The sequence below is a fragment of the Polyodon spathula genome, chromosome 3 (genome assembly GCF_017654505.1).
Source record: "Polyodon spathula isolate WHYD16114869_AA chromosome 3, ASM1765450v1, whole genome shotgun sequence".
NCBI classification, from domain to species: domain Eukaryota; kingdom Metazoa; phylum Chordata; class Actinopteri; order Acipenseriformes; family Polyodontidae; genus Polyodon; species Polyodon spathula.
The window spans coordinates 9,460,337-9,483,185 of NC_054536.1; the positions used below are offsets into that span (position 1 = coordinate 9,460,337).

General features: G+C 36.9%; 1 protein-coding gene across 12 annotated transcripts in view; it reads right to left on the minus strand.

The window, feature by feature from the left end:
• Window positions 1-1,040: 1,040 nt before the first annotated feature.
• Window positions 1,041-22,849, minus strand: part of LOC121312688 (voltage-dependent L-type calcium channel subunit beta-2-like) — a 116,878-nt gene continuing 95,069 nt past the window's right edge. For 3 of the 12 annotated variants that reach the window (XM_041244363.1, XM_041244371.1, XM_041244367.1), the window contains 11 exons: window positions 22,281-22,414; window positions 21,359-21,432; window positions 20,487-20,626; window positions 17,993-18,073; window positions 17,554-17,612; window positions 13,358-13,467; window positions 12,323-12,331; window positions 10,300-10,451; window positions 6,316-6,411; window positions 5,065-5,250; window positions 1,041-3,949 (listed from right to left, as the gene is read on the minus strand). In XM_041244363.1, coding sequence (XP_041100297.1) covers window positions 3,425-3,949; window positions 5,065-5,250; window positions 6,316-6,411; window positions 10,300-10,451; window positions 12,323-12,331; window positions 13,358-13,467; window positions 17,554-17,612; window positions 17,993-18,073; window positions 20,487-20,626; window positions 21,359-21,432; window positions 22,281-22,414 — 1,566 coding nt within the window. In that variant the 3' untranslated portion in view covers window positions 1,041-3,424. Of the gene's footprint in view, window positions 3,950-5,064; window positions 5,251-6,315; window positions 6,412-10,299; window positions 10,452-12,322; window positions 12,332-13,357; window positions 13,468-17,553; window positions 17,613-17,992; window positions 18,074-20,321; window positions 20,342-20,486; window positions 20,627-21,358; window positions 21,433-22,280; window positions 22,415-22,849 lie in introns of all 12 variants that reach the window. The other 9 variants (XM_041244370.1, XM_041244374.1, XM_041244369.1 and 6 more) reach the window with 8 other exon arrangements.

Sequence of the window (22,849 nt, forward strand, 5' to 3'; positions counted from 1 at the left end):
GCTCCTTCCCAAGGATCCAGCAATGTAAGTCGGCTGACTTTGTGGTCTCCCCCAAGGCTGCAAAGCTCCTGCTGGTTATTTTATTTTCATTTTGGCTTTCAGCTAAAATACGAGCCGTTTGATATTATTTCTGAAAGTGTTTTATTACTGTTTTTGGGTCTCCTGCACATGTGCCCTCTGCAGGCCTGCTTCTGCAGATGGGTACGACGCCCAACGCAGATATGTGGTGAACCTTTTAAAAGCTATTCAAACTGCCAAGCCTTTTTGTTTTCCTAATTCCTGGAGTGTTGTTTGTCTTTGTCACTATTTTCAACTTATGGACTCTGTCTTTCAAAGGCTTGTTTTTTTCAAAGTTAGTAACAGTTAATAATAAACTATTTATTCTTTTAAATTATTAAAAAAAAATAAAAAAATTTAAAAAAATGCTTTTCACAGCGCTCTACCAATTATCTCCACCCCCATGTACGACTTGCCTGATTACTGCTTTGTATGGGATGTGTTTTACTAGTTTTTAGCACTTTGTTGATGGGAAACCTACACAGCAGTTCTCAAATCCATCAGATGCTTTTGTCGACTGCGGGACTAGATTTTGTCAGTTTTCCAAGAGGATGCAGTAACGTTTTGTTTTAATTCGCTAAGTTGAACACTTGAACTTGGCGTGGCTGTCATTCTTAATCTCGGTAGCTTGTCTGACGTAGCAGCAGTATCTAGAGCGTGAAAAGTGGGCAGGACTAAAATTGGATTTGCGATTGGTGAATTAATTCTGTCTCCCCAGGAGTTCACTTCCTGGCCACCTACGAGGGACATTATTCCTAGCTGGGTGAGTGAGATGCAGGCAGTCTCAATACTGAAAGCCTGCTTACTTTTTACAGAGGCCAGGACTAACGTTATGCTTTATATCAATCCTGCCTTTTTGCTGAAAACTATCTCAGCATTTCATGTCAACCAGTCTGTGGAATTGGAGGCATTCCATCCACCTCCTTTCCAGTCTGACAGAGAGCGACAGCTCCATACACTCTGCCCAGTTCGGCCCTGGCGTACTACGTTGACAGGACAAAATGTTACCCTTACAACACAGGCACAGATGGGAGTTTATCCCTCAATTGTTTTTGCCCAGCAATATGGTAATGCACAAGGCAGCCTCTTGGCTTCACCTTGCAGCATTCCAGTTGTTCTGCAATATTGCCCTTGATACACTCACCCATACGGTAATAGTTACATTTGGTACTTGAAAGGAAATGTTAGGTTATTATCATTCAGTTTTTGTTAAACGAGAAGCTATGTCCCTTGCATGAACATTGTGAGCCACAGCACTTCAAATTATAGTGCTTAAACATCATCACTTAGGAGATCAGCAAGCGTTGTGCAACATTTACACCATTTAAAGGTCTGAACAAAATCAGATTACCATTCTGCCTGTTCTCTAAATAACCCACCCTGAAATAACTTAAACTGCAATCACTGGTGTAGTGTATCCTGTTTTAACAGTGCTTAGGCCATTCCACTGTCAGAACAAGTGGATACACTAGTATTCAATATTGTGATTTTAGGTTCTAATGGCCAGTCTATTGGGAAAAACTAGTGTGTGCTTTTGGCTTGCAGTTTTAAAAACACTGTCGTTTTTGTTTCTTTGTTCTGAAGTTTATTTTTTATTTTTACACATATGTTCAATGTACATTCTTTAAATAGCCACTTGAGACCTTTTAAACACATAAAAGAAGTCTATGTGAAATTATATCAGTGAGTGAATTGTGCATTTAGTCTCCAAGCAGAAAAAAGGTTGAAAACAAAAGCCAGAAAAACTCATTGATCATGCCAAATGTATACTGTCTGCAAAGATGCTAAAACAGGAAGAACATTAACCTATCCCAGTTGAAATGATTCAAATATCTTTGTTGTATAGCAAAAGCATTGGAACACAGTTCATGTTGATGCAATGAGAGTCATACATGTTAAAATCAACATGTACATAATAGCCACCATTTGTACAGTTAAATAAATAAATAAAATCCATTTAACAGTGCAACAGGTTCATATGCTCACATACTGTCAATATCTACAAAGGCAATTCTGAAGTATATACAAATGCTTACAAATATTTTTTGGAAAATAATAATAATAATAATAATAATAAATCAACCACGTGCTTATTCAGTACCCAGCACAGTTAAGCAATGTTTTAGAAGCTTGAAAAATGCTTTTTAATGTGACAGTTTTATTCACAAAACAACAAAGAGAAAGCAGTTTAAAGACTAATGGCAGAGGTAACTTAATTTTTCACTTCCAAAAAAAAAAAAAAAAAAAAATGAATTTGATTGAAATGAAAATGATTTCACATTTAGAAAAAATGTATATTCAGTCTACTTTAAAATCAATTTTAGTGCAGAATAAAATGGGAACTAGCATAACACTAAATGTAAATCTAGACAACTCCAAATAAAATTAGAATAGAACAACAACAAAACACATATCCATAACACATTTAAACGTAGACTGAATATAACTAACAGGCTGATGATTTAATGGTAACTAAAACGTATGCAGCACTTTGAAATGGTTTGACTTATTAGAATTGATAATCTGCTTAAATTAGAGAGGGCTCTATAAGAATTAAAACTGAATTCACACTCGCTGAATCTATGTGTTCAAATCTATTTTAATTATGCAATTAAAATAGAAACTATACCAGTACATACTTGACCATGTTTACCACTGCAAATCCATGTGAGGGGTTATTTACCCTTTGTCAACTTAAAAGCACTAAAATCACTTTGGACAAGTCCAACTTGGTATAAAGTGTCTAAATACAAACAGTATGATACTTCTTTTTAAGACAGCATCAGAACATTGTGTTACTATTCCTTTGTCTTGTAAGGCAAGACCAAGTTAAGTCCCAAAAGAGGTACGTATAATTCATAACCTTTCAATTATTAGCATGCAAAAAATTTAAAACATAAAAAATAATGCATTACAATGCTAATCCCAGGTTGCTGAAAACAAAGGAGATTTTAACCTCATGTATATTTTTGATTAAAAACTCTTAACAGTAGTTTGATTGTACTATATATTGTTCAAGTGGCAGGTACCAAACAATTCCCTCAAGAAGCACAGCACAACACTGGGGTGTCTGAAATTGTACCATGCTCATTTAAATAGAGCACAAATGAAAAATATGTATGCATCTTATTTCTTTCTATAACAACACTGCTGCTGTATTAGCAACAGCTGTACAAAGTAGTCTCACATTAGCAAGGTTTGCCATGTAGACTAGAAAGTAGGGTCAACCGGAGGTACGAATGTTACACAAAACTCTTTTACTCTTTGTCAATTTAAAAGGAACACAAAGAAAGGGTAGGTTTGGGAGTCAAGGGTGTGATGGTGGGGAACAGTGGTGGGTGGAGGGCTGTAGCCGAGTCGGCAAAAGTTACTGGTGAATGTACACATCCTGGTTCCATTCAGCGACATCATTCCGTTTTTTGGATATGACTTCACTGTCCCTTTCGCTGAAGCAGTCTCTGGATTTGTGCCGGCTGCGCTGTTTGTTGCGCTCGTTGTGATCCTGTTCCCGGTCACGCTCCTTGGACCGGTGCCGTGACTCTCGGTGCCTGTGTTCACCCCCGCCGCCCCCGTCCCTGTGATTGTGTTCCCTGTGGGAATCGTAATGCTCATCCTGTTCCTCTGTGAACTCCTCCTTGGGCTCCATGTAGGCTGAGTCCCTGCTATCCTGCTTCTCCGCATCAAAGGTCTCCTGGTAGGCAAGGCCCCGGCTGCCTGTCCCGCCTCCGCTCCGGTGGTGCCGGTGGTGGGTATGGTGCTGTGTGGTGGCCGAGGAGGAGGAGCGATGCTGTGATTTCTTCGTAGTCTCAGTTCGGGGCTCCTCCTCCTCCTGTTCTCGGGAACCGGTCCGTTCAGGCGCAGACTTCGCGATTTTCTGTTCTCCCTGGGAGCCCTGGTTAGTGTCACACCATGCAAAATAGTTAGTGTTGTTTTCCCACACAAACAAGCACACAAATAAAACAGGCAAATTGAGCCCCCAGACAAGTATTAGGTAACTCACATTATACTCTGCTTTTACGATGGTAAACTTAAGCTAACAGGAGGTCGGTGAGTTCTCAAATAATAATTAAACAAAATGGAATGCATGCAGCAAAGTCCCTTTGCTTTTTACAATACCACCAAACAATGTACAGCACACAGTAAGGTTAGGGATATAATCAGTACACTATCCATCAGATCATTGTTAATATACTGTACAAAAGTGAATGGCTATTATTTCTTAAGTAATGGGCCTGAAAAATATCTACATTCACTGATTCATTTAAACTTTTTCTAAGAGGTAAAAAAAAGTTACATTTAAATTGTAACCAGATGGTGACGAAACTATAACATACAAAAATGCACCCATTTTGAAAGTGATTTTACCATTCAGCTGTGAAAGTGATAAATTATTCTAAATGTCATCTTCAAAAATGGAAATATCGAGTCAGAAATAAAGCATCTGCTATGTCAATAAAATGATTATCATGGTCTGCTCTGCATAGCCATTTACTAACAAATGTTAGAAGCTATAAAATGATCAGGGATATACAACGTAAAAATGTTATTTTAACAAATCCATGGAAGAAATAATAAAAAAATAAATAATCTGAGTGACCATATCCAGCTAATACATCCTGGATTCAAACATTAGTGTACTTGTTCCCACCCAACCAGAGATGAACAAATGATACTCATGAAGAAGCAATACAAATATTTGCTTTAATCTTCTTGACATATTACAAAAAATACATTTCAAGAATCAAAGGGACAGGCTTCGGTGCTAGCCTACATTTTATCTAGAGGTAACCCGACTGCACCCAGTTAGCATTCTCATGCATGGCTTTTTGGGAGATACCAAGAGAGGGACATTCTCACAAGGGGTCACAAGGTGGCATACTTTTTAAGTTGGCCATCTCCTGCATGTTCTGTTTTTCATATATTCTTTGCTTTGCTCTCCTGCTCATCTTCCTTCTCACTGGAACTCCAAAGCCCCAAATTGGATTTAAGTTTGGTCAGTACTTGTACCTGGAAGTTGGAAACGGGCACAGGGCTGGCTGGCAGGGCTGCTGTGGCTAGTGTGCAGCTCAGGAGAGGGTTCGGAGGGTTGCTGCTTGGGGGATGCGTTGACTTCCAGTAGGCTTCCAAATAGTCAGCCATGTGTTCACAGGCATCTTCCAGCTGATTCTCGTCCAGAATGACATCAAACATGTCCTGGTAAAGAATATGTTATTGCATATCATTCATTGTTTATCATACATTTCAAACAACTGTTTGTTATAATTCAGTTTATTAACCAGCAATATCACATATACATTCTGGACATAAATAGATTATGTATTAACTTTTAGAGGTTTTACGTACAAAATAAACCTGTTTAGATCATTTTTAAATACCTTTTATCAGAATTGGGTCCCTAGACCCAATTTTTATGTAATTCTGACCTACCCACAATTCTGACTGTGGCTAACAGTGTCCAAACTCAAATTGGTTTTAAATTTCGTACACATCTGGTATATGCAGAACGGCCTGCCTAAAAGAGACCCCAAATGTGAGTTTGGGGGGAAAGTTGGGAAAATCAAGCACATAAACACAGCAGAGAAACAGCTACAGTAAGATTTATACTGTGAGTAGTGACTAGTCATTTACTGTTAGGGACAGTCTCTTGCTCAAACCATTTGCTTATGAACAACACCAAAAAGTGTTAATTGTGAAAATCCATTGGGCTCAAGAATGTTCTGACAGAGCCACCTCTGCATTTACTTTCTTCAGCTGCAACAAAATAATCGCTATCAGCTGCAGAAACAATCATATTTGTAGCCATGGAAATATTTCGATGTTGAGTATTTGGCTAAAATAAACCTGAAGTGCAAGACGGTCTAAAAGCATGGCTTGCAAACAGAGATTCATCTAACCTATAGCCGTACCAGATATCATGTGTTTCTTTCAAAACTGCACATTTCAGACCTATATAGTGAAAAGGTGTGAATGGAAGAAAACCTTTATAGAACTATTGTGCTAACTTTAAACTCTTTCAATCAGCACATTGGAATGGATTCAATGTAATGGATTCAAAACATTTAAAATAATGTTTGTAACAACTGATGCAATCAAAACCAGGCAGCAAAGGTAGTGGTTGGTACCTGTAGACTTTTTTTTTTATTCTTAGACGGCAGAAAATGGGATAAAGAGAATAAAGTAACATTTAAATTGAAATTTTCAGATTGGGTTAAATTGGTAAACCATTGATCAAAGAATTTAGTGGTGAAAGTTACTCACTTGAGGACACTGGGCCAGTTTGTCAGCTGCTACCATCTGGACATTCAAGTGCTTTGCCTGTGATTTCCCTCGGGATTTTATTAACCTCTGTAAAACCTTCAAGTAATAAAAAAACATTCACAGTATTATATACATGAACAGTATCTAGTTGCTAATGCATAACTTATTTGTTATATGAAATTGTTTTCCATTTAGTTTTCCCAATATTTTGTCAACAGCTTTACACAGTGGCACTGGAACAATTTTTAAAGTGGGAGTGCTGAAAGCCATTGAACAAAACTGTAACCCCTGTATATCATGGAAGCCATGCAAAGCCTTGGCTTTACATTACACATAAGAAGAAGTCATAATGGATGAGTCCTGGTATATTGTTTTGGAGTTAGTGAGAATATAGTGCAAAAGACCATTTCTGATTTATTTAAATATACTGTGTGTGTGTGTGTGTGTATATATATAATATATATATATATATATATATATATATATATATATATATACCCAGTCAAAAGTTTGAGTACACCTGCTTGAAACCAGGTTTTTCATGATTATCTATGCTTTTAACTGTATAAATTTGTCTATAAACACTTAATATTTCATTATATGATACGTGTACTTATATAAGCTGATAATCATAATTGAATTTTTAAATGAAAATGTAAATCTTGTTAATTTCAATGAAATAGTCAACTCAAAGCAAATGGATTTCAGTCTGAAGCCCAAGTCAGTTAAATGTCTGAAATGTGTATAACATGGTGTTAGAACACTGGCCTAAGTATAAAAGTGTCTTTGTTAGATGTTCTCTGAGTTAACTAGCATGTTACCTAATTAACATTTTGTCACCAATTACTGTTAACAGATGAGGGTCCATGATTACTATAAATATAGGTAGCATAGGCACAAGTTTGTCATTTATGAATGTAAGGAAGCAGAAAACGGAAAAATACGCTCAGTTAAGCAAAGAAAAGACTTTAAAGTAATTACTTTAAGAAATGAAGGTCAATCTTTAAGACAAATCGCAAGAACTTTGCAAGTGTCTGTAACTGCTGTGGCCAAGACCAAATGATTTGAAGAAACTAGCACTCAAGAGGACCGAACAAGGTCAGGCAGGCCAAGGGTGACCTCAGAATCACAGAACAAGTTCATTCGAGTCACAAGTCTGTGAAGCCGGTGATTAACTGCCCCTGAAATACAAGCTCAGCTAAATGCTACTAGAAGTACAGATGTTTCAGGATCAATAGCGTGATGGAAATAGCGTGAAGCTGGCCTAACTGGAAGAATTGCTGCAAAGAAACCATTGTTAAGAGTGCAGAATAAGAGGAAGAGACTTGCCTGGGCCAAAAAACACAGAAACTGGATGTTTGAGGAGTGGAAGTCGGTCTTATGGACCGATGAGTCAAAATTTGAAATATTTGGGTCCAACCGCCGAGTATTTCTAAGACGCAGAGAGGGTGAGCGCATGAGTTCTGCATGTGTGGTTCCCACTGTCAAGCATGGAGGAGGCAGTGTCATGGTCTGGGGTTGCTTTGTTGGTGACAGAGTTGGTGATCTTTACCAAGTCCATGGCAAGCTCAACCAGGATGGCTATCATAGCATATTTCAGAGGCATGTCATTCCACCAGGATTACAGCTAGTTGTGCAAGAACTATCTGGCAAAGAAGGAAAGTGAAGGACAACTCAATCTAATGACCTGGCCTGCCCAGTCACCAGACCTCAATCCCAGAACTTGTATGGGACGAACTGGACAGAAGAGTCAAAGCAAAGCTACCCACTAGTGCCCTACATCTCTGGGAATTGCTGCAGAAGAGCTGGGAAGACATTTCGGGTGATTTCCTGCTGAAACTTTTTGTGAGGCTGTATTAAGGCAAAGGGTGGCTATTTTGAGGAATCCAAGATTGAGACAATTTTCAATTTTCTTGAACATTGCTTTGATACTCCTTATGCTTTGCTTTGTACATTGTAACCTGTGTTTTCATTTTCAAGTATTTACAGAAACGTATACAACGTAAAACATTATCAATTATGAAAAAAAAAAAACTAGTTTCCAGCAAGTGTACTCAAACCTTTGACTGGTACTGCATGTGTGTGTGTGTGTGTATATATAGACACACACAGTTTTAGTCAAAAGTTTACATGTCCCGATGGAAATGTATAATTTCTAGAAATTTCTCGAAAACAAAAAACTGTAGGAAAAATCCTTTGTAGCAAGAGTTAAGGAAAAAACTTACAAGTATGGATGTCTACAATAATTCATGTCAGCAGTTTTTTTTTTTTTTTTTTTGCAAAACTCCAAAAATGCTAATTCATACCCTTTGATGCTATGACAGTGTTGTCTACAAGGTGCTAGAAATTTCAATATGATAATGTAGAACCTAATTCTAGAAAAGTCTAGAAAATGCTGGATTGTAGGTGAACATTCTTAGAGAGTATAAAAAGGTTAGGCATAGGATGATTGCTGTCACTGCCAATAAGGCAATATGGGATCTGAAGACCTTAGGCAGAAAATAATTTTATTTAAGATTTCTAAGCATTTGAGTATCCCAATTTCAACTATTATTTTCTATTATCAAGAAGTACAAGACTCATGGTACTGTCACAACGCTCCCTCGGTCTGGAAGAAAGAAGGTTCTTTCACCAAGAACAAGTAGAAGAATTGTGATGACGGTTAATAACAATCCGAGATTGACTGTCAAAGATATTCAAAGTGAACTGGCTGCAAGTGGGACTGGGGTTTCCATTTCAACCACAGGTCGAGTATTGCATGGTGAAGGTCTCAATGGTCGCAGGCCAAGGAGAAAGCCACTCTTAGGAAAACGTCACAAGGACAATCGCTTAAAGTTTGCAAAACGGCATTTGAATGATGGATATGAGTTTTGGTCAAAGGTTTTGTGGAGTGGTGAAACAAAAATCAAGCTATTTGGTCATGTGTGTGTCGTTACAATTGGAGAAAGTCTGGTGAGGTGTACAAAGAAAAGAACACCATACCTACTGTCAAGCATGGAGGTGGTAATATCCTTCTATGTTCTTAATACACATCTGAATAAAATACAAAATAAAATAACTTGCTCTCTATGATGCACACATAGTGAAGCAAAAATGTAACTTTCTGTGAATTAAGCATATAAAGCACCATATAATATATATATATATATATATATATATATATATATATATATATATATATATATATATATATATATATATTATATATATATATTTTTTTAAACAAAAAAAAGGGTAACATTTCCACTCATGGATCATTTTAATTAGCAGTTTTTAAACTATAACTAGCCTGGCTAAACGGTGGTCAGGAGTTCTGTTCGAAGTGACAGACAAGCAAACCAAGTGCGAGAAGGAGAGCGGGTCAGGCGAGGGGAAGAGAGAATGGGTTCGCCCCAGGTTCAGCTGCCGGAGCAGGGCTGAAACGAAGCTGAAGTGTCTCATCTTCCGGAGAAAGCTGCAGCTCCTCTCACAGCAAAAAAGTAAATACATTAAGAAAGATAACCACGTAATAGGCCTAATATTTAGATTATTTATTTGACGCTCGTTTTGTAACATTAATGTGATTTTTCTCTTATTCCAAAAAATAGACATTAATTAAAGAATGATGGAAACGCTTTGAAAATATGTCCCTGTGTGTTGCAGAGGGACTGTAGATATTGTACTGAATGTATACACATGTTGATTCATGATTCTGTCAGCTCTATTAAGACCACAGGGATGCTTTCATTTTAAAAAAGTCACCAAAATGTGATGACCAAAACATAACATGATAAAAAGGTCTTCTAAAAAACAACTGGATCCTACCTACCGAGAAAGCCACCATCAACAGGTGTTTTACTTCTTTCAGAAAAGAAAAGCGCCAATGAAACTGGTGTGTTCTGAAGAAAGACCCCTAATTCCTGGTGGATATAATTAGACTGACTTCAGTTTTTGAGGTGCTTACATTTGAAAACAGCTGTTATAGTACATTTCGAATGCTCCTACCTTTGGAGATGAAATCTTTACATAAACAATGATTGGCGCAAGTGAAGTTTTTCCCAGCTGAGTTGGATGGTTGATAGTGTCAGCGTCCAGCACTACCAGCTGCAGGGTTCTTGCTAGTTCAAAGATTCGTTCAATTTCACTTTGTACTTCAGCTACACATAAAAAAGGAACAAACAGTAATTATTTTTTAATGTTAGTACCAAGGCTTTAATCTAATAGCTGTCCACATGTTTTTAATGATTAGATACTTGTCTCCATAGTAAAACATATACTTACAAAAACAACAACAAAAAGTTCAGCTGACAATCGACATGTGACACTTTTACTATACGTAAAGGGCTCTATCCTTGAACCATAGAAGTATGTAAAGATAACTAAGACTGTTTTCAAATAATATTTTCAGAAATATTTTACACTGGGAAATCCATGATATTACTCAGCTGCTAAGGGCATTTACTCTATTACCACTGAGGAGAAACCATCTGTGTCAGTCACTTGTCAAGCTGGTCATCTTAACATTCCACCACTGCTTTTGCTTACAATCATACATACAGTTTTAATTTGGAAGAAGAGTGTTAATATAGGATTATCCAGTTAATTCTGAAACAATTCCTGATAAACACATGGATGTCAAAGTACTTCCACCAGAAATGTTAAATTTTTTGTAGCACAACATAAAATCTCGTCTGTAGACCTGAAAGTACAAGTTGGCGGAGAAGACGATTGGTTAAAAGTACACAAATCAATCTTTGGAAGATATTAAAACATTACACCCTATATCTATCTGCCATGTAGGAGATTCTGTTTCCCCACAGTACTTATGAATGAAGCACTCTATGAAAGGATGTGCCACCATCCCACCAGATGAATTCATTCAGGGATTCAGCTTGCAAGACACAGAAACAACCCACAGGTTTGAATGGACATTATTCTTCAATATGTTTCAAGAATAGAGCCCTCAAGGTGAACTCTCCTGTAGCCAAGGTTTCTCAGGGAAAGGGTTAAAACATTTTCAAAAGCCAGGAATGGAATATTCTCTTGAAGCGATTCAGAGAATGAACTGAGAAAAGTAATCTGAGTTAAAATACAGGATGGCAGGAGGTGAAAACTGTGTTGAAGAGAAATGAAAGCCAAGATGATTCATTCCTGAAACCAGGATCAACTATATTCTCACTGAGCCAGTATTTAATAACATATGCACTTGCTTCTATTTGTTTTTGTTATTAAAAAAACACACATACTGTACTATTTAATTACTAGTATACCACCACCTAGAATAATTAAACATATTACACTATGTCAGTCAGAGAAAAACAACATATGAATCCAAATTAACATGTATTTATACTAAAGTAATATAAAAATGACTACAAAAGATTTAGAAGTGAGTATTTTTTCGAGATTTACGATTATACTGTAAATTTACAGTTTACCATTGGAAATAGTGATATTTTGAAATATCACTGTCCTGGTCACAAAAGCAAAGTCTGTGGGGAATAATAGCTATTTTCTATACTTTTGAGGCATAAGCAATTAGGAAATAACATTTACTACCCAGGAACAAAAAAAAAAAAATTGTTACACAGTGTTATTAAACACTTGAAAAAGTTCCTGGAATAATGCCTCTGAATCCATTGTTTTGTTGTACTTTACTGTTGGCAAGGGTTGTTAATTATAGCCTCTAACTGTTACAACTGTTCTAGGTTTTCAAAATGTTCAATATATAGGACAGTATTTCATTCTAACTTTAAGTAAGAGACATAAGGTTAAACCTCTCTACTTTTTCTACTGAATAACATTTACTATTAATAAAATGCTAATTATGTTTTAATTTATATAAATTCTGTTAAATTAATCATGACGTTTTAGGTAATACATGTGTTCCGGTTCTTTAAAACACACATTTGGCTCCTTCTAATTTGCCCCTCTAATCTGTTCTTGAAGTATTGTATTTGTATAGCACACAACAAACACTGCACACAAAGAAACAGCTGGATAATTAACAATCATATCATATACATACCCAAAGCATCTGGAAAGGGAGGGCAGAATGATGCAATAGAATGGAAAAAGCCAGAACAATCAGGTTCTCATACAAAGCATTGAAAATGTAATAATCAATTGCAATAGTAAGCAAGCAGTGTACAACATGTGGTAGACAGCAACAAAAGAAACACCTTCTCAGAAACTGAAAATGCGCATTAGTGAGCAATCGTGTAGAATGTTGTAAGAGCCAGCCATATTATTATTATTATTATTATTATGAAACTTCTGTGATTAATTACTATAAGAGAAAAAAAGATTCTGCAATAGCAACAAAAGGTGCAAAAAACTCCAGCTCTGAAGATGGGTTTATCTATTTTAAAAACCTTACCTCACCCAATAACATAAGAATAATGTATTTCCCATCATTACTGGGACACTTTCTCCTGCAATATGATCAGTCATGGCTTTATTTTTAAGAGAGGAGATACGTCTGGATGGCACTGTCTTATGTAATTCACAAAGATGTCTCATCAACAAATCGATTGCCCAGTGTTTGAAAGTGCTCTAATAACTTCCTGAGGTGGCATATCAGAGCACAGTCTAAGATGATAACATCTATATTTAAGTATATTTAAGTCTTGCATTTCTTTTCTTCTTGATTACCATGCTCTTTACAGTATTAGCTGTTCCTGAAAGATTAACCCAACTCAATGTTATGGGTATTTATCCTAAATGCAAGCATCAATGACGGGAGTTTCATCAAACTAAACTTTAAACATGTTCGGTTCTTAGAACAATTCAACCTATGTGCGTACTAGTAGGTAATCTATATAAATATACAGTGGTCAGACAGGAGGAAGACAAGGTAGAAGATCCTGGATTCAAACCCCAACTCAGCCCCTGATTTGGTTTGCAACCTTGGGAAGTACAAATCTGCACTTGTGGAAAGGAGATATTGTTTCTCATAGATTTTTTAAAGTCACACCTGCAAATGAGCTGCCACCACCTGGATGGGCTGAATACACATGTGCTCTGAATACACTTCGAAAGAAACAGCATTCACCATACTCACCTAAACTGGACCTTGTGTTGGAGCGCTCGATTATTGCATGTTTACTGGGATTGTTTAATACTGAGCGTTTGGCAAGTGAGATGTCGGCTGTGACCCGTGTGATTGATATTCTGAAAAGAAACCAACATAACGTTAGGTTATTATCATAACCCTGGTTCCCTGAAATAGAACTTAAATCATTACCGTATGGGTATTTACCTCCTAAAGACCCCGAAGATAAACCAAAGCTGCTCGCAGAGCCCGTGACGCAGTCATGACTCCGCGCCCGAGGACATAAAAGTACTGCGCTCACAGATCTCAGCGTCATTTTTCCTTCAAGCCTGCTGCAATCATGAACGCAGCAACCTTGAATGTTAATGCTTACATTTCTATTTCAGGGGACCAGGGTTATAATAATAACCTAACGTTCCCTTTCAAGTACCAAATGTAACCATTACCTAATGGGTGAGTATACTAAAGCCATCGCGAGGGCAATATTGCAGAACGACTGGAATGCTACAAGGCTAAGCAGAGGGGCTGACCTGTGTGTTACCATTAGGAACCCCAGTAATAATTAGTCTGTGTTGTAAGGGTTGACTGAGAAGCCGCCCTAACCCTCTAGTTCTAAAACTATGGATCTGAGGATCCACGACACTAAGTCTGTAGAACCTATTAGAGTATGGGAAGTATAGGGAGTAGCCCACACTTCTGCACTGCAATGTCCTTGACAGATGCACTCTGGAATAAAGCCCACAAAGGTGCAATGCTCCTGGTGGAATGGACAGTAAGATTTTCTGGAGGGGGAAAGTTGACCAGCTCATAGTCAGTCCAGACCGTGTCTGCTATCCCCTTGGACAGCCGCTGCTTCGACAGGGCTTGACCACAGGACTTCGCCCCATAGCAGACAAAAAATAATTTAGACTGCTTCCAACTTTTTGCCCTGTCAATGTAGTACACCAGATCCCAATCTAGGCATAGCGTATGAACCTGTCAGACTGGAAAGGAGGTGGATGGAAAGCCTCCAGTTCCATAGACTGGATGACATGAAACACAGAGACAGAAAAGGCAGGATCAGTGTGGAGAGTAACCTTTGTCCTATCATCTGTAAAAATTAAGCAGGCTTTCACAATAGAAAATGTCTGCGACTCACTTATCCAATTTGTTCAGGTGACAGCGAGCAAGAAAGCCACTTTCAAAATGTCAGGGGCTCAAATGGAGCCTTCATGAATGCATTAAGTACCACTTTTAGCTTCCAGTGAGGAACAATTTCCTTCAAAGGTGGTCAGTAAGTGAGCTCCTGGGGAGACCGAGTCAATTTTGACATGGTCCTGCAAAAATTGTGGTATTACTGCCATGGAACAAGTCGTGGGGTCAAACCCACGAGGCAGACACCACTTCTGGAAAACACCCCATTGTACCCACACTGGATGGTGCTCTGGCAATCTTCAGTGTCAATAACCCTGTTGGACAGACCAATGACGGCTTAAATGCCGCCGTCCAGGGGACAGACCCAGAGCTGCAGGCTCAATAGATCAGGATGCTGTAAGGTCCCCCGTACCTGTTTGAGCAGGTCGTGGTGCTTGGGCAGTCTCCACAGCTGGTCGCTCAGGAGCTGCATCAGGGTTGAAAACCGGTCTCCTGGGCCAACAAGGGGCTAATAGGAGCACCTTGGCCAGGTCCTGTCTGAGTGCCTTTAGTCAGTGATGAGACACTGTTAACACTGTAACCACCGTAGTTACAATCATAACTAAAACCGCCGCCGGCAGTCATTATGACGGTTACATTTTAAACAACGAAAACAATAGAGGTCGGCATCGGTACCCGAAAACCCGGCTATCCGTCGGGTTTTATTACCTGACTGCTACCGGGTTTCTTTTTACTACCCGGGTAGGTTATTAATTTGAGAAAATGTTGAAAATATGAGAATGCAGGTCTCTGGCCAGTGTAATAAAGATAATGTTAATAAAACAAGCCTTGTATTAAGCCTTTTCTTAACTGACACAATATTATGGTTTTACAGAAAACAATAACAGCGGCAATAACAACAACTGAGGCGACTATTCTCAGGATCTAAATCAAAACAACAACATAACATCCTGTTGGGTTTATGTCATTGCTAAAATAAAACCATATAACATGTGGCTTCAATACCAAGCCCATAGTCACCTATGAGGCACGGAGCTCGGATAAAATCATACTAATTATTTATTTAGGCTCTTTTACACGTTTAGTTGTTTTGCTGCAAAAAAAAATGAATTTCATCCCTCGTGTGCATACAAGAATTCTCAAGTCCTGCTGATATCTAAAGCCTCTGCTGTGCTTTTCAAAAATGTTTACTGCAATTGCAGAATACAGCAACACCTTACGGCTCAGTTCATACCACCACAGCTAGTTAAACGCGTTCGAATGGCTTCGAAACAACCAAGGACTTTTTTTTTTTTTTTTTTTTTTTTTTTTTTTAAGAAGGTGAGGCAAACTACTGTAATAATTTTGATTAAAGAAGTACACATCAACCTAATAATAAGGAACAATACTTTCCGGTAGCCTGCTGTTCAGTGAACCCAGCTTATTATTCCAATGCTAAATCGCTAGTGGAAAAAGCACGCACTCCAAAATGAGTAGGTACAAAATTAAATCATTATGAGAAAAACATTACTCACACACTCACAAAACGTTTAGCTATTCTGTTTTGAGTTAAATAAAAAAAAAAATTATTATTATTATTATATTATTATTATTATTATTATTATTATTATTATTATTATTATTATTATTTTGCTGTTTCCAATACTAAAAAAGGCTACACAAGTCTACAGATCTGAAGGCACTAAATGTATGTGTACTATATAGTATTTAAATGTGTATCTCCTTAAAATTTTTTTTTTTTTTTTTTAAATCATTACCCGAAAAAGATCCGGGTACCCGGGTATTTTTCACGGCGGTTGCCGACCTCTAGAAAATAATCTTTAATTATTCATTTAACAAACAATTATGAACAAGTGCTGTTTACAGAATTTAATTCCAACCCTGTTCTATTTAACAATCAGGCACACAGAGTATATAAAGCGTGGACGATCATTTCCCAATAGGGATGGTGCTAATTCCACAAATGAAAAGCATGCAACATGACTTTTTAAGGCATCGGCAGCAATGATAGACCCATCCCTTCAGTTGTTTTTTTTTTTGTTTTGTTTTGTTTTTGTTTGCTTTTTACTAAAAAGGACCGTTAGAAGCTTTTAAATATGTATTTTTTGAATACCTTCACCTTTTTTTATCCATACCGAAAGTAAAACTAAATTATGTTAGTCATGCCAGAAGTGTGCTTACTAAACTATAAGAACTGCAAAATCTAATGTTTTACAGTGTTTTAATCTGTCTGTAGAAATCATACAATTCAATACATGTAGTTCTTGTATTTCACCTGTGGAGAGCAGCACAGAAGAGATGTGGAACGTGCAGCAGAACGTGGGAAACTAGACTTCAGAATCATGCCCATCTAATTGCTGAGTTCAGTTAGAGATTTCCAGCCATAATGCTAATTTGTGCCAAATGATAAAAAAAAAAAAAGATCACCAGACTGGGCTGGCACCACTAGGGGTAACGCTAACTAGTCGACCAGCTGACTAGAAAAGTGTCAGTCAGCCTCAGAAGCTTGTACTAGAGGAAACGCACATTTCAATTTCAAAGCAGCAGCAGCAGCAACAACAGAATCATGTTTTTGTGTGTTTAGAGTTTACACTAGTAGCGAACTGGCAGTTTGAGTTAAACAGAAAGTAGTAGCGCGTGGTTTCAGCTGGATGGAAGTGCAGAAGCGGTTGCAATCCATTACATACAAATGACAAAAAAATTCAAAGCAGTTTTAAAACATTGTGCACAAACAGCAAAGTGTTACACAACTGTATAAACATAAAGAAAGAAGCACACATTATTAAATACATTGTTTTTAGAGTGCTGTGTCCAATTCAGTACAGCCTTTTATTTTAGGAAATATCTGAATTAAAGACATTCTACTTTTTTTGTGCTTTCATCATAATAATCTACACTGTCCAAAAACACAATATTTACTGTAATATACTAGAGACAGTAATGTTGTATTTTTGTATTTATTATAATGAGTTTATGGTATATCCTGAACACCAATAGCTGCTTCAGTTGTTTTTGATTTCTTTAAATTAACTTTATGTCAGATGACTGATAAGAGACATCACAGAACTTACCGTCCTTCGAATCTGTGTTTTAAAAAGTCAAACAGTGCTTTCTGCATCATGTCCGTCACCTAGAACAAAAGACATTGAAAGAAAATATAAGAGCTTTATTCAATCACCTGACATTTCTTTTGAAATAACTGGAATTAATATAATGGCAAAAATAAAAACATGTTTTGTTGGATAATTTTTACAAAACACTGCTCTGAGCATGTGCTCCTAAAGGGATATGTACTGTATTTAGGGGGTGGCTTGACAATATCCAGGTCCACTTGTATTTTCAATAATACAATTTAAAATTTTCCTTTCTGAAAAGAAAACAGAAGAACTTTTCGTGAATGAATCAAATCTGATTTTATTTTTCTATCCCTGGTTCTTTGCTCCTCAGTTCCACAGTTTATTATTTAAACAGGGCACAGATTAGAATTCTGGTGCAGCAGATGTTGCTTACCTCATATCCTTTCAAAGAAGGCCCCACTAAAACTACAGGTCGCATAGAAGGCACTACATCGTACGGAGGGATGTGTTCTGTCTGCATAATGAGGAAATAAACAAAGTCATTTTCATATATATTTTTCAAATTCAGGCTAACTTCACTATAACGAACCCTTCTTTTAACGAGCACCCATTTTTAATGATCCCAACAGCAAGAACTGTTTTCTTCAATGCAAATTAGCCCTATTAGAACAATCACGTACATGATTGACCCAGATACAACGATCTCAGTACTGACTGACACTGAACTTTCTCCAGTTTCAAGTGTGATATTCTCTCAGTGAAAACAAAGACCATGGTTGACTAATTGAAAGATAACGCTAATTCAAAAGATGCCCTATTGTAGTATGAATCATGCATGATGAATGCAGTCATGAAGGAGCAATCTCTACGCTGGATAGTTTTTTCAAGAGAAAGGACACATAATTACTGTATTCAGCATGTAAGTGCACATTCTTTACTGTTTTCTTTTAAACATACCTGTAGCAGGGTGATTGCCCTGTACTGGGGGAAATGAGTGTTGGTGGAATTTATATGTGGAAGCTGGTTTGTTTTTTTGTTCTTCATAAAAGTAAAATATATTGATAATCAATCCAAATTTGCTGTTTTGTCATTATTTTGATACAGAAAAATGCCAAATCCTATTACAGTGACCACCCTGACATAACAAACATTTCTACAGGTCCCACGGGGGTTCTTTATAGTGAAGTTAGCCTGTACATATTTTTTAAATACATTTAAATAAAACATAATAACATACTTATAAATCTTAATCAGTCTAGGAATTATACAATAAAATGTATCAGTCTATCTGTAAAGTTGCAAAACAGGCTGATCATTAAAATAAAAAGTCAGTACAATGTACACTGATTGAACACTGAATTAGAGACAACTACTATTCTGAACTGATGGGATCCAGTCAGTTTATTCAAGTTACCTGACGTGTACCATGCAAAAGACTGGGGTACTTTTCAAGCCCCCGGATGCGTTCAGTAGTTCAGGACAAGCCCACACAACACAGGATTTGTAATGATTAGCATTTATGGTGGAGTATGGTACATTTGGCCTTAAACCCACTTGGCTTGAGGGTTCATCCCATGGGCATGTGGTTGAGCCGTCCAGGTTAACCACTGGGTATTTGAAAAAAAATGTGCCAGTGGGGGAGGTTGAGGAATGTGAATCATTTGAACAAAAAGCAGGGTAAGTTACAGATCAGTTTGGTTTAGTTTTCTGATTGGCTGAATGGTGACATTATGATTGTAGAGGGTCGGCAATCCTTCCTCTTCAACTGAAGTTAAAAACGTACATTTATAGTATTTGGAACAAAAAAAAAAAAAACTATTGGAATCTCCATAAAACAACACAGAGCAAATCAAAGCACACTGATATTACACATAAACACACATGCACACACACAGTAAATGTCACAAGCACAAAAAAATGCACCACATTTACTGAACGCTAGTATTCCAGCACTGTCGGCATTTGTACTAGAACAAATTGGGACACATTGTTTTTTGTTCTTAGACTGGAAATAACAAAAATGTATCAACGTGGAGTTTTGCATCTACTTTCTGCTTATTAAGCAGGTTTCATTTGGTGCTTGCCTACAGTTCCCTGTGCAAACTTGCATTACACCACTGTGTGAATGTAGCTGTTGTAGATGCCTACAGCTGCTTCTATAATTACCAGAATAGTAGGATGCTGGTATTTCACCTTCATTCTCATTAAGAGAAATAAGGATAAAAGCATTTATTTTTATTTAAAAAAATTAAAAAATAAGACTATGTAAAGTGGTTGTCTGTTACTTATAATTACAAAGAATCTTGTATTCAGTTTTACTTATAATAAATCAACTAACATTACAAAAGATAAAAATCCTTAGTGTGAATTAATAAAGTCATTTGATTTGTTTTAAGTTACTTTTTATCACCATTACTTGCTTTCGACTACTTTCAGAATGGCCACATTCTTTTACTATTTCCAAAGTAACTGTGTTGGTTCACTGTTTATTATGAGTACTGCTATTATGCAACTGTGAAGCGGCCCTCATTTCTATTACAGCAGTAAGCAGATTAAAAGATTATTCAGATTTGAAAGCTGTTGTATAGTGTGTTGTACAAAGGATTCACTACATTATGATGACCATTAGGTTTTAATATAGAGAAATATTATTAAAAACACTGATATCACACACCAATATACAGAATGGTTTCACCATCTTGCTGGAGTTTTAAATGCTAGCAGTGCTGGTAGCTGGAGAACGCATGTCAATGTGAACTTACCGATTTTTGCTTCTGTTTAGCTATAGTGGCATAGAAGAGAAACAGAATAACAAAGCATGCAGGTTATTGACTTGGCAGAGGACGCAGACAGTAAACATGACTGGTTGCGTGGCACCGTGCAGAAGGGTAAGCGGCATGGACAGGCGACAGGAGCTCAGAAATTACCTTTACCTTCTTAAAGAAGGGCATTCTTTTCTCTTTGGATAGGGGGGACGTTACATTGTTTGGACTTGTTTTAGGGGAGCGGTGGTTGGTTGAGCTCTCAATGTCTTCCGCATCTAAGCCAGTGGCATCTATATCAGTATCTTTGTACAAACAAACAGGCCCAGTGTTATCGAAGGTTACATTATTTCAAAAGTAACAAAGCATTAAGAACAAACGTTAATTAAAACAGGATGAAATATAAAATATATCAAAGTGAAACTCGCACACAGTTACTCTCCAGTCAGGGCCTGCAGTTGAATTTAAACTTGGGAGTAAGATCTGATGAAATCCTTGCTAAGAAAAAATATATTGATTACACCGGCAATGCATGAAGGTTCATTCACACGACAATCTCAAGAACCTTTCATACAGGATATATTTAGAGATGACCTTGAATAAAATCAATACCCAGTCATACATGATATACGGTTGCTTGCTTTTAGATCAGATCTTAACCTTTAGTAACAATGAACACATTCCCTTTACAGTCACATCAGCAACATCTAATACATGTCTGCACTAAAAGTTTACACAATGTATGGTACACTCTTATAAACAGAAGAGTGTCACTAATCCTAAAACAAAACACAAGAAAATACAGTTGTACATAGTATTGCTTTCGTATCTTTCTTAAATTATAAATAGCTAATAGTTCAGTTTAATATTAATCAAAATATAAATGACAACCAGACTCTGCTGTTTTACTTTCAATAACTTCAAAGCTCTATTGCTTCTTTAAACATTTTGCATGTTAAGATTTGTTTAGAAAAATCTTATCTTAAAAATGTGCTTGACAGATCATTTTTCTTAAGCAAAATACATTTTATCCTTACCAGATGCCAGTGGAGTAGATTTTCTGGAACTAGCTACATCACCTAAACTGGCAGATGAGTTTCCTCCTGATTTACTGTATAAATACAAATATAAAAAGAATGTAAGACTGCACAAAGAATACAGCTCTAGAATAAACAATGTACATAGTATCCCTGGATGAGTATATTAATATACAATCTACGTGAATCTAATACAAATGTAATTAATTCCCAGAATAGAAAAAAAACACGACTCAATAATATTGTATTGTTAAACCGCTGGATTGAAACTTGCACCATAATTGGCTAGTGCACCAAAAATAGCTCATGCTGTTATCTAAAATACAGTCTATAGTTGAGTGGTCAATATGACTCCACCCTGGACCTGCCACAGCACCATGTATTTTTTGGATAAATCATTTGAAATAAGAGTTTAACTTTAATGTCAGAAAAATACTTATCTTGTCACAGCTGGAAATTCAAAATTAGAGCTATCAGCATGATGAAAAAAATGATGAAAACATGAAGCGTTGGAAACAGACAAACACCCCCATGTGTCCATCTATGTATTACAGACACAACCATATATCTCCAGAAGGCCCATTCCACATTATGTGTGTCACATCAACATTAAGGACTCTAAAAATCACACCTTATGAGTTTGTTAAATGTAATAGCTTTATATAAATGTGAGTTACACCAAGTTCTCAGCCTACATTACAATGCAGGACAGTGTGCACCAAACTGCAACACACGTAAATTGGAATGGGCCAGAATCTGATATTCTCAATAATGTTACCAACAAACATCATGGCAATTGGAGAAACAATTGCCCAATTTGCAGGTCTTACAGTGGAAAATTGCCCCTTGGTTTTGTTTGTATTTGTACTGGTTTTCTGATGAATGGAAAGCCTGGACTTTGAGATTTTAAATGCAGGTTTACCTTGAGTAGAATTTCCCTTTCGCCCGCTGCTCGTGCTGTATTCGCATGTTCTCCAGTTTCACCGGGCTTGGGATGAAGCCTATTTCACAACCTTCTTTAACCAAACGTCCTATCCACCAGTCATTATTAAATTTCTAAAACAAGGACATTAAATATTAAATATATACACTAGTTTACTAAAAGTTCACACTAAAGCCAACTTTAAATGGCCTCAATACACAAATAAAGAGTTATAGTGGTGTCTGGTCTGAAACTGACCCCTAATTGCAATCCTTAGTACAATGCACCCAAAACAGATTAAGCAATATGACTTGGAATTAAGGTTGACTGCAAAGATAACATTTGAAATCAGGTCTAAATCCATCAGGTCTTAGACTTAATAGGTCATTAAAAAAAAAAAAATGCCTGTAATGTGACATACATTTAGCAACTATAGCGTAAATACTTAGTGTACTCCACTGTTTGCTTGATTTGAAGTTACTTTGGTTGTCGTAATCAAAGGATTCCACTGTAGCTATTACAAATATAATTTTGGACAAAGTACGCCTTTAGCACAAGGGTTATTACTT